The sequence below is a fragment of the Mastacembelus armatus genome, chromosome 15 (assembly GCF_900324485.2).
Source record: "Mastacembelus armatus chromosome 15, fMasArm1.2, whole genome shotgun sequence".
In the NCBI taxonomy this organism is placed as follows: domain Eukaryota; kingdom Metazoa; phylum Chordata; class Actinopteri; order Synbranchiformes; family Mastacembelidae; genus Mastacembelus; species Mastacembelus armatus.
Genome location: NC_046647.1, coordinates 5,250,752 through 5,270,218, shown reverse-complemented (window position 1 = coordinate 5,270,218; position 19,467 = coordinate 5,250,752). Strand labels below are relative to the sequence as shown.

The following is a 19,467-nucleotide window of genomic DNA, read 5'->3' as shown; positions in this document are numbered from 1 at the left end:
CAAGTTGTATTTAAAATGACTGCATCTCATATATGATCCTGGAGCACCCTCTGCTGGGGAAACAACAGGCACTGTTACTGAAACAGCAGGACATTGAAATTCACTAAAATAAACCAAAACACATACCTAACTTGTAAATTACTATTACTATACAAGAAACAGAACCCATCCTGTAATTGTATTTCACTGTATGAAACAAAAGATATGTGACCAAATAAACTATAATAATTCCACTAATACTAAGGAGAGCTGACAAAATATGCATCAATGTTAAATAATAGTAATTGTGTGGCTTTGATATATTTTTGACATAGTTTATATTGCCCTTTTGGAATATGTAGGAATGGCTCTGAAGTCTGCTTCTCTTGCACTGGTTTCATTGTGATCCCCATAATCCTTACCACAGCTAGAGTTTGCTGAGCTTTATCCATAATTTGGACAGAATTCTTAACTTGTGTGTCAAAGTCTTTTTCAAATTTAATCATTAGCCGACTTGAAACTCTCCTAAAACTCCCACAGTTCTGTTGTATTAATTTTAAAACCTGCTGACCAGTTCTCCTGTTTCCTACAAGATATGTTTAGTTACATGCCACCAGAGCCATTCCAGTCTGTGGCACACACTGTATCCGTCTCACAGCCAGGTAATAAAGCATTTCTTTTTCCTGCTTTGTGATATGTTTTAGATGCCCAATTTTGGTAAATCTTCTGGTTGTCATTTTTCAAGATGTGTGTTTTCATATTCTTGACATCTCCATAGCTGTGGCTCAAGCATTTGCTAATGGACCTCGACACTGGCTTCAGACACCTCCATGTTTTCTTTGTTAGCCATTGTGTGTGATTTGAAAAACCAAAACACTACATTTTCAGAAAAATAATGGTTGCAATGTGAGATGTGAGATATTACATTTACCAAAACATATAGTATCTTCAAAAGGTACAAGAGACCTATTTTTTAGTTTTAATCCGTCAGTAATATTTTAATTTACATTGACAAAGAAATGTTTTTTTTTAATTTAATGGTAATACCATTTGAAAGAGGGAGAAAAAAGATGTTATACTGACTAATACTGGTTAAGCTTTGCATGCATCTAAATTTTATTAAATTAATCCCATAGTAGCCATAGTCATAAGATACAGTGTTTACACAGCCAGTGTTTACAGAACACAATACACAACGACAATAACTATGGCAGAAAAATTCTTACTATAAATACTATTGAAATTGGAATAGCATCTAAATAAATTCTTTACTACACAAAAACTACACACATCTATGGAAAATGATGAAAAATAAAAAGACCCAAGTCAAAATAACAAGATACTTGTTATTAAAACATTATCCCAACAGTGAGATACTTCCTCAAAATAATGACTTGGTAACTATTAGCTAGCATTCCTGTATTCTCATACATGCCAAAGCAGCAAACAGCTTAGGGGAGGCCTTCCACACAGATCAAATGCCAATGGATGCCATTACTGAAGATTATTTTAGGCACAAAATAATGAAATTTTAGTGATTTTTGAGGAATCACATAGTATCAAAAGTTATCTGTCATTGCACCAAAAACCTAAAAAAAAGTAGAATAAGTACTTCTGGTTGGTAGGCTTACGTCAAAATAAAATCTTGTTATTTTGAGTTACCAAGTCACAATATTGAGAAAGTATCTCATTATTTTGACTTAGGGGGTCATTTTATTTTTCATCCCCATGGCGGAAACAGGTTTTCATACACATCTGCATGTCTTGTAATTTAACAGACATTGAGTCCTGTAGTATCTAGCCTTTATACCTGCCTTACTTACCTTACTTCCAAACTCAATAAAAGCTCAGTTTATTAAGACACTGTTTACATGTTTTTAAAAACACTTAAAATTTATGCTAGTAGAATTATGATTATGAGTGAATTATGTGTTTTTTTAGTGTAGAATATAGATTTTTGTTAAACAAATGCTACCTACCAGGACCAGCCCCCCGTATCTTCCAGTTGTGCACACCGGCCACTAGATGGGTCAAGACACTTGGCAAGTGGCAAGAAAAAGTATGCAAACCCCTGGAAATGAATTTTTCTGCATTAATTTGGCTCACGATCTGATCTTCACTCCAGTCACAACACTAGACAAAATGTGCTTAAGCTGATAAGACATGAACAATTCTAATTTCTCATGTCTTTACTGAACACACTGATTAAACAGTGCTAGAGGAAAAAGTAAGTGAACCCACAGTTTAATTACTTCAACAAAAGCTAATTGGAGTCAGTAGTTTGCATACATAGAGTCCAATAATGAACTGAGTTTGGAAGTGTGTTTTAGAGCAACTTTGAATGATAAAAGATGCATTTGCTGTTTAAAAGCATCTGCTGATGTGAACCATGCCTCGCAAAAAGGAGGTCTCTGAAGACATATTTTACAGTAACAATCAAGAGTGGCTGATCTACGTAAGGCTGGAGAGGGATATAAAGTCATCTCAAAGTGTTTAAGCATCCATCAGTCGACAGTTAAACAAGCAGTCTATAAATGGAGACAGTTTAATCCTGTGGCTGTTCTTCCTAGAAATGGGTGCCTAGTCAAGATCCCTCAAAAGCCTCAATGAGGTCAAGAAGAACCCACTAGTAATAGCTAATCACTGGAACTGGCAAACATCTCTGTTCATGAGAACATCTTTGAATCAGTATGGCATCAATGGCAGAACAACATGGAGCAAGCTGCTGCTCTTCCCTCACCCTCCATCCCCCACCACTAAAAAATCATAATAATAATAATTGCTGCGTGCCTGACATTTGCCAAAAAGCTGTTTGGCAATTTGCTGTGCCACAGGGACAATGTTTTGTGGACTGATGAATACTAGTACTATGTATGGCACATCTTACCAACATTAAAACATTATCCCAACAGTGAATTACAGTGGAGGGAGCATCATTATTTGGGCTTGCTTTGCTGCCTCAGGGCCTGGACCACTTACCATCATGAAGAGGAAAATGTCCCCTTTGTTCCCAGGCTTACAAAAATATCCTACAGGATAATGTCAGGGTGGCTGTCCACCAGCTGAAGCTTAGTAGAAGTTGGGTGATACAGCAGGAAGATAAACCAATGCATCAGAGTAAATCCACCACAGAATGGGAGGGAGTCAGTCACACCAGACATCCTACAAATGTGTTTGAGCTAAAGCAGCTCTGTAAGGAGGAATGGTCCAAAATTCCTCCTGAGCATTGTGCAGGTCTGATCCAGAGCTACCAAAAACACTTGTTGAAGTCAGCTCCCAGAGGAGGTTCAATCAGCTATTAACTCAAGGGTTCACCTACTTTTTCATCCAGCCCTGTCAGTGTTTAATTGGCATCTTCAATAAAGACAATAAATTAGAAAATTAAGCAGGCTGTAATTGTAGTTCTACAAATATGACAAAGCTGCTATGAAGGCAGAAAGAAACTCACATTTGCAATAATCCTCACCAAGCAGAGCCGAAGATCTGTCATAACATCATGGCATGTTCACACCAAATGTGTGTGGAGTGGTTTATTTGATCTCTGCAGTGTTTTGCTGTGTTTATTGGGTTGGGTGAGAGCATTGAAATAAAGTAGCAGAACATAACAAACACAATAGGACAGATGAAAATTAAGTCTCAGTGCTCTTCCAACAGAACGGTGTTGTAGCTTATTACAGAGGTAAGTAAAATCTGAAGCCACAGAGAAAACAAATCTGGGACACTAAATTTTGTGTTCTTTCTATGAAGCCTATTCTTCTCTCACCAGAATCCCTGCTTTTCCTGCATTACCCCATATCCTCCTTGTTTGTAATGCTGGCTTTGTTAAAGCCTGGGGGCTAGAAAGCAGAGGATATGGAGACCTCAGGCTGACAGCCCAGAGGCTGGAGAACCAAGGACCTAGAGACGTTAGGAAGAAGGCATGAGGTTAAGAGGGTGGCCTCCTCTTGGAAACGAGAGACCAGCATACTGTAGGCCCAGGAGTAGTCTGGAGCAGGGCTCTAGGGATTGGACCAAGACTTGGGACAGGTAAAGTTCTAGGAACCAGAGCAGAAGCTAAACTCCCAGAGCATGCAACTGGTAAATGGCAACAGTGGCCCAAGGCAGACAGGTGGCAGCATCCATGAAAGTGTAGGAGTTAGAAAACAGACAAAATAGACCCAACTGCAGACTAGAGCGGCAGATAAGTTGGTGAATGAATTAAAAAGGTTAATTTTACAACATAAAAGAGGAAAGGTTGCTCTGAGTTCCAGCAACCACTATAAGGTGGAGCAAAGTTGAGACATAGCCAGAGTCTAAACAGAGGTCACCAAGCAACAGGAAGAACAAAACTGAATCTGGCAATGTTCAAGGGATCCATTAACAAGCTGAATACACAGAAAGGTAACCACAAGGAGGGCAGGAATAGAAACGGCTAGGGCATTAAAGCACAATAGACAGTCTGGCAGAGGACAAGGGAAAGCTGATGCGTGTATATACTGAGGTGTTGAACTGTAAATGGGTGTGATGGGCTTGGAATTCAGGACAGGGTCGATGAGGGAATGAGAGGCAGGTGTGCTTAGGGAAAGTCTGCAGACATTTCGAGACTGAATGAGGAAGTTCAAGGAATATCTGGAAAATAACAGAGCAGACCAGTATTAGCCCCCCCCACCTGAACTTCATACTGAACTGAATGCTACCTGCATTTTAATTTGAATTTACTTGAACCTACTTATATTTTCAGGGGCTCATAATATATATACACTATACATACAGACTGTACTTTAATTAACCATTGCACAGGTTTTTATAGTACTGTTTAGACATAGCCTCTTATATTGTACTATCCATAATAATTGGATTGACAACGCATATTGTTATAGTATTGTTAAGATGTGGTCTTCTTCATTGCACTCTCCATAAACAACCTGTACAACAACAACACAACAACCTGTATATAACCTGCTCATAACCAATATACCATAACTATGTATACAATATTTTTCATTCTTCCACTATTCTCAACCATCTGCAAATATGGTATATAACATGTATATTTCTCATACTGGTACAATTCCTCCTATATATCCCTAGCACTATTATTCATATTCACCCCGTCATATGTAAATATTTTTCACTACTACAAATGCACTTCTAGTTAGATGTTAACTGTATTTCTTTGTCTTGTATTGTAACATGTGCAATAAGAATAAAGTTGAATCTAATCTAGTCTAATCTAATCTAATCTAATCTATTGTGACGGTGGGACCCCAGGGCAACAGGCAACAATGTTCTGTAAGATCATGATGACGGCCCTATTTACCCACTTTCTTAGCAATGTGTATGTATGAAGAACAAATTTTATTTAGTAAAATACACTGTTTAAATACAGTACAAAAAATAGATCGAGGTTAACTTTGTCAGACTTTGACCTGCAAATTTAGAGTTTTGAAGCACAATAAGCTGTCTTCCTTGTGCTAACGGGAACTCAGGGCCTCTCTAGATCATTAGGATTTAAAGATTAGGTATTACCAATGGTCTTTAGCTTTAAACTGATTGCCACATGGTCAGCCCTGAGCTTTTGGGCCCCCTAAGGGTCTGGGGCAGTTGCACACTTGGTAGTCCTGCATTAGGGCTAATGGCTCAAATTCCCTATTTGAATCAGTTTCAATTGCGATTGTTCTATAAACAAGGAGAGAATCTCTATAAATGAGTTGGTATTGATCAAATTGACAAATTTGTCAAATCTTAAGACTAACATTTCACCACCTCTCCTCACGCCTGTTTCTACTTCTGCCTGTCTGCCATCTGCAGCTACTTCAGTAATAGCTTGCAGCTGCAAAGGAAGGAAGGGAAGGGGGGTTTGTGTGTGGTACAAAAAACCCAGACGGGTGAGGGGTAAAGGGAGGGCAGGCAGGGGGAAGGGGGCGAGGAAGAAAAATAGAGGGGCGGTGAAAGCAGAGCTGTGATGCAGACAGCGAATCACATGAGCAGGGATCTGTTTACAAACTGCGTGGTGTAGACGAGAAGTGCAGAAGCGAGACAAGGAAGCAGAGAAGGGGAGAATGAACATGAGAGGAAAATACAGGAGATCCTGGATCTGAATTTACAATAGCTGCCTTGTCTTCCTGTATCTTACACTTCCCTGTGTTTTCTGTTCAGAGCAGAGAGGCAGGGAAAGAGATGAGAAGCTACTTTCCACAGGAACACTGAGGCTGCCTGCCTGTCTGTGCTGCTGGGGAATCCATCCATGTCCTTCCCTTTGTCTCTCCATAATTGGCCACAGCAGGTTTTCACAGCCAGAAAGGAGGAAATCAACGTGGAGATCTAAAAAGAGAGGACAGAGCAGAACGGAAAAAGAACGAGAAAAGGAGAAAAGGAAGGAAGGGAGAGCCTTGTGACAGTGTTTTGAAGGGGAGACAAAGCCAAAAAGCAAGGACTTCATAACCAGAGTGCTGGATGGGATTTGGAGTATACTTCTTCAAAGTATCAGTGACACTGGTGACTTTTTATTCTCAAGCCTTGCAGGTTCATCTTTAAGACTGTTTTCTTTGTCCTGTAGAGGGATGTCACAAAGGAATACTGACGTTTATTAATCTGACACAGTTCCTGATATTTGCCTAAACCTCAATTAAGGTGGATGTTTTTGTCACATTGTTAGAAGATAAATCATCACCACTGGCTGAATAATCACTGTTCTCTGTACAGTGAGGAAATGGCAGTCTGTAATCCAGTCTTCTTACTCCAGACCACAAGGATTTAACTCACTGCACATCTGCTCTCTCGACAATAGGGGTTAACAAGACTGAACCTAAAAGGTAGTGGACACAACAAATCATTTTTATTTCCAGAAAGAAACATCAGACAAAGCTGTGGACACCAGACTTTGTGATACTGGGGAGAGCATGACCTTAACTACTTTCTTTCTTCTTCTTTTTTTTTGCTATCTTAGCATCCACACATTTTGATGAATCTTGTCCAGTGGTGTAACGGTAAGTGCCAGCTGCTCAGGATTTTTGTAAGATCAGCTTAAGTCATTTTATTACTCAGTGATTATTAGGTGAAAAAATACACCTAAACACTAAATTACAGTGAGTTACACATGACTTAGCCTACAACATAGTCGTAGTTCAAAAAGATGACTTTTTACATAATATTTACCCTGAGTAACTGTTACTAAGTGACTAAATTACTAAGCTGTGTTGGTTAGGTTAGTATATTTCCCTGTCATTGCATGAGTACTCTTAAACACAGATTTCTTTATGGTTGTAATGCTACAGAGTTTCCCTGTTGAAATAGTCAACTGCTTATTAACTAGCTGATAATCATTACCAAAATTCTACCCTTGTTTTGATCTAAAACATAACATCAACTCTTCTCTTCCTGTTTAACAGTGTCCAGGTACAGTCCTGTTTGCACTGCGTTCATTTGCACAGTCGCTTACCTTTTAGTGCTCCACTATCAATGATTTACTAACATTGTGCTAAGATTACAGCCTGTCTCCTCCTTTACCCAAAGCTCCTGCCAAACTCCCCGTTGTACATCGACATTGCATCCTACTGCCATGTCACTTTTTCATTAGAGGCTGTGAACCAGGAGAGTGCCAACACATTATAAGTTGTGGCCCCTGACATACTGGAAAAAAAAAAGAACTACTGCAGTTTCTGGCTGATGTGCATAGTATGGAATGAAAAGCTTCATGTTCAGGACCCTCAAGCTGAATACACTTCTTTCTTCCCAAACCCAAACACCAGCCAGTAACTACTTGTAGGCCAGAAAGCAAGTATTTTTCTGAAATAACCCCAGTTTGATCCTAATTAACATGGATTTATTCCATAAAGATTTTCACAGTCCTAAAAAACATTATTATATAAGTAAACAGGGGATTACACTTCAATAAACTGGAAAGAGAAGAAATAGCCAGAAGACTTTTCTGCAACAGAGATCCTTACCTTTATCTTCATTTCTCACTCACTTCTTATTTATAACAAAAATGAAAAATTAGGCACTTTTATTACATGCAACCTGTACATATGGACTCATATTATCAACTTTCACCTAATTTCAAAAACTCTGTGCAGCTCACGAATCCCTGTAAGCAGCGTGAGCAGTATTACATTGCAGTTTGAAACTAGAGGTTTCAAATATGCAGTGTGGCGCCTGTGTGCCAGGCCTTACCAGTTACACAAATACATACACACACACGCAGCTTCTAAAATCCTACCTAACATCCACGCCATGCAAGATGAACACAGACAAAGTGTGTGTTGCCAGACTGGATGATGTATGATCAGATGTCCTCATGAAGACCTGTGTTGTTCTCAACACACACTGACAAGTCTCTTATGGAGCTGGGTTTACAGAAAATATCTACAATCAACACACAATGAAGTCCATTATGGATGACCCATGCTCCACTAAGCGTAAAGGGGTTTACTGTAATAAGAAGATACACACATCCACAGGCCTCTGGAGACATAAGTTCATCTTTAACCCTGCAGTGACTGACGTTTGGCTTCTCTAGGACAGTGCTACAATATGTAAACACAGCCCAGACACCTTATATTGTTATGAACACTAAACCCTCAAATATATGGCCCATTAGAAGCTAAATAATGAAAGTTGCAAACTTTGGAAGCTCACCCACATTACTATGAATTTTGCAAGTTATTTATGCTAACATCTTCCGTCTGTGTAATACACAACATGCAAAGAGGCATAAATTGTGGTTTATGGGCTTCTGAATGCCACAGTTATGCAGGGTAGAGTCATCATTGCTAAATTATCTGACAGTGCCTGTGTTTTCTTTTTTATTTATTTACATTTTCAACATGCATTTGAAAACATGAGTATGCATTTGCATTTTTACCAACACAAGGCTATATTCAGCATCACTGTATGAAGGCAAAGTGACTCTGAATACAGTTAGATTAAATTCAGATGGTGGCTAAAACCAACCTTTCCTGTTATGTTGTATGATGCACCAGTTTGATAGTTGTAGTTACTGTTTATACAGTCAGTTGTTGGGAATTTAAACTGAAACAATATGCAATCATATTTGTTTTGGGATAAATGTATTCATTTGGTAGAATGACTGTCTAAATGTTGTTTGACAAGGATTTTTAACAACTGAAAATTTTGAGTTTGATTGTTGTAATACTGTAACACTGGTGTTTTATCTTAGCCAAGCTAAATTGCTTATTCTGCATTTATAGAGCTTCCATTCTTTGATATGTTTTTAATGTATGCATTCCTCTCAGGATGTTTTGTGACCTTGGATTGCAAAATTCCCACCCTTACTGCAAAATGACATCTGAAGAGCTCTTCCACTTGCCGCTCAACATCTACATCATTATCCTGGGAATTGGCCTCTTCATCCTCATGCTGAGCCTCACTTTCTGCTGCTATCTGTTCAGGTACATGACAACACTCAAAGCTGACATAGCACTCCTGTAGTTGTGTCAGATTGCTATACTAGAACAGTAATAGCATGTTACTAAAAATCAGACAGATTCAACCATTTCTCCCTGGAGAAATCATTCTGATATAACTCCAGGGCTGTCATATGGGCAGTGAAATTAGCTTCACCCTGCCTTAAAGTGAAATTTTTGAAATTCTTTTTTCTTTCGTTGTTTCTACTTTCCCTTGTCCTGATATTTGGTATCCTGAGAAAGTATACCTGAATCTCTATATTGCTTTTACCTACAGAGGGGCAGAGAAAGATAAACCTACTGTAACTATTATTTATTATGCCTACTGAAATTAAATTGTTATCAAAATACAAGCAACTGATTCAGGCTTCAAATATCAATAAGGTGCATGACCTTAACTTCTGACATACAAAGTTTGAAGGAACCATACATGTACAACCTGCTACTTGGCATCATTAAGTATCATTTAGCCTTCACACAGCAGAGTTGGGTGAACTCTAAATTGGGTTTTAATATTGTGATATGAGGTTCATTCAGGTCAGCTGTCAGCACAGAAGCATGAGAGGCACTCCAATAAATGGAAATACATAGTGCATTGTCTGTTGTTTGACAAACCACAAAGGATCCAGTGAATGCTGCTTAAAGCAATTACAGACGTGCTGGGTTTAGGCCAGTGCACCACTGTTGAGTTCCAGGATTCCTGGAAAAACCAGTTAAAAAGGCTGTTAAGTTAAAGCTGGATTTTCAGCCAAGAGCATCAGCCAAGGCTACAGTGGTGATCTGAATCTAGAGTTTGGTGGATTTTGATTGTTTTAGTTGTAACTATACAATGGACACAAAGTAAGGCTATGCTTGCAGAATCCAAAAGTTGAAATGGGCTTAGAATATTTTGTCAGTAATGTGTTTTACTGCTGGCAGAGGAGTAGTCCAGGCACTTTGGAAATGAAAGTGGATAGAATACCTATAATTTGAACACTGTGAAGGCCAGTGCAAACTTAAACAGTGTATATCTCAATTAGAAATGTACATTCAACCAAAATAATAGTAATACATTTATCTTTTCAACAAGTTATGAACAACTCAGTGAAACTGAATATCAGTTTGAATTCTCATACATGCAATCTCATATGACGTGATTTGCTCATGACGGGTGTAAAGGCACACGCTGTTACTTGAATCTGGCATAGTGTAAATTCCAGGTCTGCTTGGAGCAGTATCTCAGCTGATTCATACAGCAGGACAAAACATGCCCTGATGGCTACAGAGCCACCAGGTACAATATAGAATTATGGCTTTAAATTACAGCATAGGTTTATTTTTTATGCTTCACAGACTGAGACGTCAAGGTGCACGGGAACAGTATGGCTACAATGAGGTAATATGCTAAACCCACTTCCACTAGTTGTTATCATTAATATAAGTAATTGTAATTGTTACTATGTTTTGGTCTGTTGAACTATATGCTTTTTTTCACTAATTTGTTCTTGTCAGCAGGTTGTTTTGAAAGGAGCGGGGAAGAAACTGAGTCTTCTTGGTGTAAGTTGAATACAGTGTGGATGGGATAGGATGAACACTGTAATGAAAAAGTCTAAACAAGTGTAGCTGACCCACACTAAGACACTAATGGGACACAATGAATGTGCAAAACATACTTAATGCATTAGTGACTCAAATAAAAGAGTGATGTTAAGCAAATCTGTATTTCGCTGGAAAAACAGGGAGAGACAGTGATCAATGTGTGAGTCACTGCTGCCAAAATTTTACTGTTCATACTGCAGAGGTTAATGACACACGCAAACAAATATTGTACATCAACTAAACCTTTCCCAGCATCGGTTAAGTAATGTGGATGATAATCCTTTTAAATCACTGTACTTCATTTTAAGCATTTTAAAAAATGGTTCTGCCCCCTGCCCCTAAAAAATCCCCCTTTCAAGAAAATATTACTCAAAAACATTTTTAAATAATAAAGATCTATCTTAATATCTCAAGTGCATGAAATTTGAAAATTGTGAATTCTCAGTCATCGATCTTGCAATTTTTAGATGTTGATACTGTACTCTGTTACTGTTATGTACCAATGTACCATGTTCATACTATCATAATTAGGTTAGTATTATAGTATATAGGTTTTGGAAAAGTAAGAAAACTGAGTATGCTCATAAATATAAGTTTGAAAGCTTAGTTCACTTGATAAAAAAAAAATATTTAAAAAAGTATGAAATCCTCTAATAATCATTTGGCTTTATCTTTGTTAAACTACCAAATTTGAAACTGGAAGTAGGCTACTTTGACATGTCGCTTGATCAGTATTTAGTGTATTAATTGAAAACAATGAAGGTGACGCACGTCAGTTATGACCTGATTTCATATCCTGTTGTTTCCCCTTTTCAGCAAACATGTGCTGTGTGTTTAGAAGAGTTTCGCAGCAGGGATGAGCTTGGAGTGTGTCCATGTTCCCATGCTTTTCACAAGAAGTAAGTTTCACAGCCCTACTCAGTAATTACAACACCTGACTCTGTATTTGTATCAACGTCGCGGTCAAATGACTTGCGCCATTTGTTTAGCTGTTTCACACATTAGCAATTATGTACATCATTTTATTGACAATGATGTTACAAGCAATCTTCAGTTGAGACTATATGGAGCAACACTTTTGGAAAAACCATTGTGTCCACAGATTCACTCACATGACTCCATAGGCATCACTTTTTAAAACTCAGTATATTATTTTAGTCTTTATTTCTAACCACTTTGCTAGAGTTTTCTTGATGGGCATACTAATTACTACTAATTACTCAGACTTCATGGTGGAGTTGTGCCTTCAAAGTAACAGTAAGGGAGGTGGTGCAAAAAAATGATCAGCAACTTTTTTGGGGCGCCTTCCAGAAAATGACAAGCACATTCCTGACAGTATATGTGGCTGCACGCTTGAACATGAACATGTCTTCAGCAGCAGATAGCTGTTTTTGCCCCACAGCACAGGTGTGACATTGACAGCGGTGTGCTTGCCTTTATGACTGACATTTCATTACGTGTATGACTAATACTTGTCAACTGTGTCAGCATCTGTTCAGTCCAGATGTCCTTTGCATGCCTTGCTTAAGCTGTCTGAGTCTTGTATTGTTTCTACCTACATGAAACTTTTGTAATATGTCCCTGATCTATGCTTTTCTCAGGTGTCTGCTAAAATGGTTAGAGATTCGCAGTGTCTGCCCCATGTGCAACAAACCCGTTTGCCGCCTCCAGCCTGATCCCCCACAAGCACCTGAACAACCATAGAGTCTCTTGGAGGTCTGAGAGGGGAATGTACAGTATGTCCTGCAGCACTTCACACTCTCCAGTCACTATAGGAAGCCCTGTTTCACCTTCCAACAGATTTTAGTAACACTATAAAGGTTTTAGTGACATTCAGTGAGGCAGAGCTACTCTGAACATAGCTTGTCTCAGTTACACCATAGTATTTGACATGGAATTCATGATAGCAGATTGAAACTATTGATCAAGACTCGAGGCTACAATTTGCAGTACATACAGTATATGCTTAAGCCAAAGGCATAGGTAGGGGGGTGGAATTCAGGTTTAAGCCCTCCCCCATGGCATATGTTACATATCATCTTGTATCAAACCTTTAAGAAAACAGAATAACAACATAGAACAGAGAACATGTTCTTAATGTGGACAATAGTTCCTTGGATTAAGTGTCTTAATCATCCTGTTTGATGGACCGACAGAACTTTTAACATTACTAACAATGTGTAACCATATTTTAATTTCCCTTACACTAAAACCATTGAGAACCAATCAGAATGGGGGTATCATGAAAGTTTCATTGTTTAGGGGCTTTGCTCAATTGGGCTAATTTGTCATGTTAGGAGGCTTAAATTAGGGATGAATCCAGAAAGCACAAAAAAATAGTGACTTCTTTGGCCTAACGAAAAGGCAAAAACAACTGAATAACACCAGCAGCAATAAACCTCAGGTACTGAGCAAAGCAGTGAACAGAGCAGCATGATGTGTTTTCACTGTAGAGGACACTAGGTCCCCACTCGCTACTAAAGCCTAAAGCTAATGCTACCTGTACTCTGATGGAGTGGAAGAGTAATGCTGCTAAAGAAGAACTGAGCCCAGAGATCTATATAATGAGCTAAGTGTCATTAAAAACACAAACTGGACATTTATTTTCTTGACTGGCCTCCAGCAACAGGACAGTATCTTCCTGTGAATGAATCAGGACTGTGTTTTCTGTTCAGCTTTTAAATTGAGATTAAATAAATACCTTCGACCACCCGAAATAAATTCCTGTCAACACCTCTGACTTATGCCAATGCACAAGTGCCTTAAAGTGACAGATCGTCTAAAGGCCACTAAAAGCTAATTCCCAGTTAATATTGGTCTTTAATATTGTTTTATTAAGAGAATAAAGGCCTGAGGTTATGCTGCATTTTCTTGGATGGCTCTGCTATTTTATTTAACTTTCTGACTTAAACTTGTTATATTTGTAAATGAAAACAAAAGTCAAAGAACATTTACAAGAACTGAGCTGAAAAAGTGTAAAAGGAGTACAAAGTACACTGCTTTGAGCAATTCTCACTACTTTGCTATCCTAAAAGTATACAGTATAGTCATTACCATAGACTAACAACTGTGAGTAATGGAACAGAACGATGATGGTTCATAATTTTCTGAAATCCCACTTTGCTCCTTACCATAGATAAGCTGGCGTTATGTAGGGACTAGTGGATGAGTAAATCTTTTCACACAGAGCTGGGTAGTGGATAGTACTTTCCAACGAAAGTTGTGGTTCTTTAAGCTTTGATCATTCATCATGCAGAAACATTGGTGCAATTAACAAAAGTCTGTGACATCTTCATAGCATTGTCACCCACAATATGCTGTAGTGTGAGACCATGAGCTAGTAGTCACCAGATAGTAAATATTCAAGGTGTAGGTTAGTTTGGGTAATAGATACAGTATACAGCCTCCAAACTGTTGTTTAGGACCTTCAGCATTTTGAGGATGTTGATCTGCAGTGTAACTTCAGTAACTCAACTAATTAATCATGATTATTTCTGCCTTTAGAGCAGCTCTGCCACTGAGAAATGTTTGCATGAAAAACTCCAGTCAGTGTCTTGATTGTTCACTGCAACTTAAGAGTCTGGGGCTTGGAAAGAAGATCCAACCACCAGATGACACCAGCTATGAAGAAATCAGAACCTCCTTTGGCTCACTGCTGCCCCAGATTTGATGGCCAACCTGTAATGACAGATGTGCAATTATAAGACAACTTTTCCAATCAAAAACACGTGGTTGTGTATTTTGACTGCCATCTCCCACTGCCTCATAGCCAATCAGATCCATCCTGCAGTGCATTGGGCTGAGCGAAGGTACTGAAGCCCTAAATGAAAAAACAGCTGTGTCATATGGCATCTGATAGAAATTAATTACTTACTGTTCATCTGCACCTCAGGATCCTGAGGGACTCTACCACTAAAATAACACATACATACATAAATACATATAGATGGATGTTAAGTTATTGTTAACTGTTTTGTATCATAAATGACTAGAAGGTATCAGGTGTCAGTGATGCTTAAATACTTTGACTGTCATTGTCAAGTAGTGGGATATCATTGTTGCCAGTGAGGCAGATTTGAACCAACCATTCTTCAGTGAAATCTTAGCTCCCACTTTCTAAGCACCGCTTTGTACTGTAGTGATATAAATAGACACTCTGCACTGATATAAAGAGCCTGTTTCAGCTGGTTTCTTGTCTGAGTGAGGTGCCCCATAAACATCATTTTCTGTATATACTGTGTAATATACTATGAGTACTGTGTAAATTGTAAATGCATTTACATTTTCTGACTTCAGAAAAAATATATAACCAGTGTTTTTGATAAGCTCATTTGGATCCAGGTCTTTTTTCTAATATTGCTACATGCTGATATTTAAAGCTGTTTATTGATCTTGTCAGTTGTAAGATATGGAAGAGTCATATCAGTATGCTGTTAGTGCCCTATTTTTTAGTCAGATCTGTTGGATTTGGTTGATCTTATAGATGAGGTTTTTCTGTAACTGAGTATCTACAGTATAATTGCAATTTTATCACCTACAAGGTGCTATCTCTGATATACTGTGTAAATATGCCTAAGAGAAAAGGGCTGGAAAGCTAAATAAATAAATAGGCTGTTGTTCTTCTAATAAAATTAGACTGCATGTTATGAGGCATAATAATTGTCCTCTAAATTAATTAATATATTTATTTTATACTTCTAGCAACACAAGCAGAGTGATTCTAGGGGTGGCACTTATCGGTCTATTGGTCTGTCAGTGCTCTGCTTTGGTCAAAATTAAAATACCTCAGCAATTAAAAATGACAGATATTTATTTTTGAAATATTGTATTATTTTTTATCCATCCATTGTCTATACCAGCTGACAGTGGGAGAGAAGCAGGGTACACCCTTGACAAATCACAAGTCTATCACAGGACTGACATTAAGACAGACAACCATTCACACTCACAGTCAAACCCATGGTCAATTTAGAGACACCAATTAATCTAACCACAAACTTCATGTGTTTGGACTGTGGGAGGAAGCTGGAGAACCTGGAGAAAACCCACACAGGTACAGGGAGAACATGCAAACATACAATATAATCTTCAGAAATATTTCTTTGAAGAGATTCTTAAGAAATTTTACCAAGCTTAATTTCTCCTAAGTATCTTGTCTCTTACAATAATCTAACAGTAATTCTCAATGGGGCTTCCCTGATTTCCAGATTTCCAGAGCTGGGATATGCTCCAGCAGATCCCTGTGCCCCTAAATGGGAATAAGATAATGGATGGGCGGACAAACACAGACAACACAGAACTACACACTGTGAGCAGATGTCTGGAAATTCCCTGTGCAATCGTGACAGCAAGCTATTTGCACAAGAACACAATGAGGGTGTTATGGAAGGTTTTCAAGGATGCTGATGTTTCATTATTGACACTGACTTAGAGTGATTTGCAAAGACACTTGAAACCACACAGCACTGCAAATGTGATAAACTCTATAATCTCAAATATATCCTTTGGGAGATTGAAACTATAGTCTTCACAAACTTCTTCACAAAGAAGTCTTTTGAAAGAAGTCTTTCAAAAGTAAATATTTAACCATGAAAAGTCCCACATATAAGTGAGCATTCAGCACATAAACTGGCTCATTCTAAATAGAGATAATATTTAGAAGACAAAGAGGCCTGAGTGGAGATGACTAATCCATCACTGCCAACATCTCTCAGTAAACCTCTGAGTTTCACAAGTTCAGTCATCAAAGATTTAACTTTGTTTTATATCGTCTCACATAAATATCACGACTCCTATTGTCCTAGCCTGCTGTGTTGCACACTTATCCTCTTAGTCTGGAGTGGTTGTTTTATGCATCCGTGCAGTGTCATGTACAAACAATTGTGTCTCTGAGGCTCCTGAGTCACCCAGTGTCTCTCTTCCTGGATATAAGTAGTTACTGCCAGCTGTTTCCTCAGAGACCACACAAACAAAATCAGCTGCATTTTCCTACATAATCTGACCATGTCATAATGAGCTGACACCATTAATGCAAAGCAAACACGAAATGAAGTAGGAGAAAGTGGAAAAAAATAATATACATCATCTCAAACAGAAAAGCCAACTTAACTCACATCCACAATAAACGCAGACAACTTTTGTCTCGTGGACAGAACCATCAGACATCGTTTTGTTAATGAATTTAGTGTTCAGAAGACCTTTTTCTTTCTCCAGTTCTGTTTGCTGCTGCAATCTTTACTATCTATCCGCAGCCGGTTTCCAAGACTAAGTGAAGTACCCAACTGAAAGTCTACTAGAAGATGTGAATGCAGCATTACGAACAATCCCTACTGTGACCATCACTGACACCAACAGGCTGATATACACCATGGCAACAAGTGATCCTTGAGATGCTTGGTCACAAGATAAACATCACCACTAAGGAGCAGTATCCTGCATGAAGAAGGAGGTTGGAGACAAAAATAAGGGCAACACGGAGAAAGGTTATGCAACTATCAGAATTGCAGAGAGATGGGATGAAGAAAGACTTGGGGAACAAGTACAACAAGCTGTCCATACCAGAGGCTCTGGAGACTCCTAAGCAACAACGCACAGCCCTAGCCACACATCTGAAGAGGTACACCAGAGAAATAAAAGCAAGGAGAATAAACAGGGTGTTCTCCACCGAACCATCCAAAGTGTACTCCCAGTGGCAGGGCAGTAACATGAGAGCAGACCCACCAAGGCTGGAGACTGAACAATACTGGAAAAACATATGGGAGAAGGAGGCATCACATAACACCAATGTCCAGTGGCTGATGGACCTGAGAGCAGACCACAGCAACCTCCCTGAACAGGACCCCATAACCATCACAATGGTAGATATCCACGAAAGGGTCTCAAACATGAAGAACTGGACAGCACCAGGACCCTAACACCTACTGGCCAAAGAAGCTAACTGCACTCCATGAGAACCTGGCAGCTCAAATGAACCTGCTAATAATGGATGGGACTCACCCTGAATGGCTGACTGAAGGCAGGACAGTCCTGATCCTGAAGGGACAAAAGGGACCAGCCACATCCAACTACCGCCAGATAACCTGCCTCTGCACAACATGGAAGCTCTTGTCAGGCATCATAGCGGCTAAGATGAGTAAGCACATGGCTCAATACATGAGTGTGCCCAGAAAGGAATTGGCAAGAACACCAGGGAAGGAAAACATCAACTCTTGGTAGATAAAGCAGTCACTCGAGACTGTAAGACCAGACAGGCCAACCTGTGTACCGCCTAGATTGACTACAAGAAAGCCTATGACTCAATGCCTCACACATGGATCCTGGATTGCTGGGGGTTACACAACATCAATAGGACTCTAAGAACCTTCATAAAGAACTCACTGGGACTGTGGAAAACAACCGTAGTGGCCAACCTCAAGCTGAATGCACGATTCTCCATCAAGTGTGGCATCTACCAAGGAAATGCTCTGTCCCTGCTGTTGTTCTGCATAGGCCTGAACCCCCTCAGCCAGATGATCACTAAGACTGGCTTTGAATTCCGACTACGAAATGGAGCAACCATCCTGTACATGGATGACATCAAGCTGTATGCCAGGAGTGAGCGAGACATCGACTCTCTGATCCACACCACCAGGATATACAGCAATGACACTGGAATGTCATAAGGACTGGATAAGTGTGGTTGGATGATAATAAAGAGAGGGAAGGTTGCCAGGACTGAAGGAATTGAACTGCCAGAAGGCAGCATAGCGGATGTTGAGGAAAGCAACAAGTAGCTTGGAATCCCACAGGTAAATGGGAACCAAGAAGAAGCCGCAAGCAAAGCAACCACAGCCAAGTACCTACAGAGTGAAAGGCAAGTCCTAAGAAGTCAGTTAAATGGGAAGAATAAGGTCCAAGCCACCAACACCTACGCCCTACCAGTCATCAGATACCCTGCTGGCATAATAAACTGGCCAAAATAGGAGATAAAGACCACGGATGTCAAGAATCCAGCATCCTGAGACTGTACACTAAGAGGAAGGAAGGAGACTGAGGACTGTGAGCCACCATCCGAGATGAAATAGCAAAGATCCATGAGTACATCAGGAAGATGGCCCAGAGAGATGGAGTACTTAGTTAATATCTCAGGCAACAGAAGCCCAAAGCACAGGGAGAGGAGCAAGAACCATCATGGCAGGACAAACCACTGCACAGTATGTACCACTGACAGATAGAAGAAGTGGCTGATATCAAAAAGTCCTACCAGTGGCTGGAAAAAGCTGGACTGAAAGACAGCACAGAGGCACTGATCATCAGACAATCCAGCATATAACAGCAGGTTGTAAGATGCTAGCAGGCAGAGCATACATAGAACGCCATAACCAAGTGGTGTACAGGAACATCTGTGCCGAGTATGGGCTGGAGGTCCCAAGGTGAAAATGGGACACACCTCCAAAGGTGGTGGAGAATGACCAAGCTAAGATCCTGTGGGACTTCCAGATACAGACCGACAAACAGGTGATGG

At 39.4% G+C, this 19,467-nt stretch overlaps 1 protein-coding gene across 6 annotated transcripts; it reads left to right on the top strand.

Annotated features, from left to right (window-relative positions):
• Positions 1 to 612: 612 nt before the first annotated feature.
• LOC113131881 (RING finger protein 122-like) lies at positions 613 to 15,294 on the top strand. Of its 6 annotated transcripts, none has more exons than XM_026309620.1 (8): positions 613 to 641; positions 6,664 to 6,773; positions 6,908 to 6,947; positions 9,216 to 9,371; positions 10,719 to 10,761; positions 10,878 to 10,922; positions 11,781 to 11,863; positions 12,566 to 15,294. In XM_026309620.1, exons 4-8 carry the CDS (start codon positions 9,217 to 9,219, stop codon positions 12,666 to 12,668), a joined length of 429 nt encoding a protein of 142 aa, XP_026165405.1. In that variant the 5' UTR covers positions 613 to 641; positions 6,664 to 6,773; positions 6,908 to 6,947; position 9,216; the 3' UTR covers positions 12,669 to 15,294. The 6 variants fall into 6 exon arrangements, with proteins under 6 accessions (XP_026165405.1, XP_026165404.1, XP_026165403.1 ...); XM_026309619.1 differs by lacking the exon at positions 613 to 641 and adding an exon at positions 5,934 to 6,483; XM_026309618.1 differs by lacking the exon at positions 613 to 641 and having other exon boundaries at positions 5,934 to 6,773; positions 12,566 to 12,680; positions 14,469 to 15,294.
• Positions 15,295 to 19,467: the final 4,173 nt, after the last annotated feature.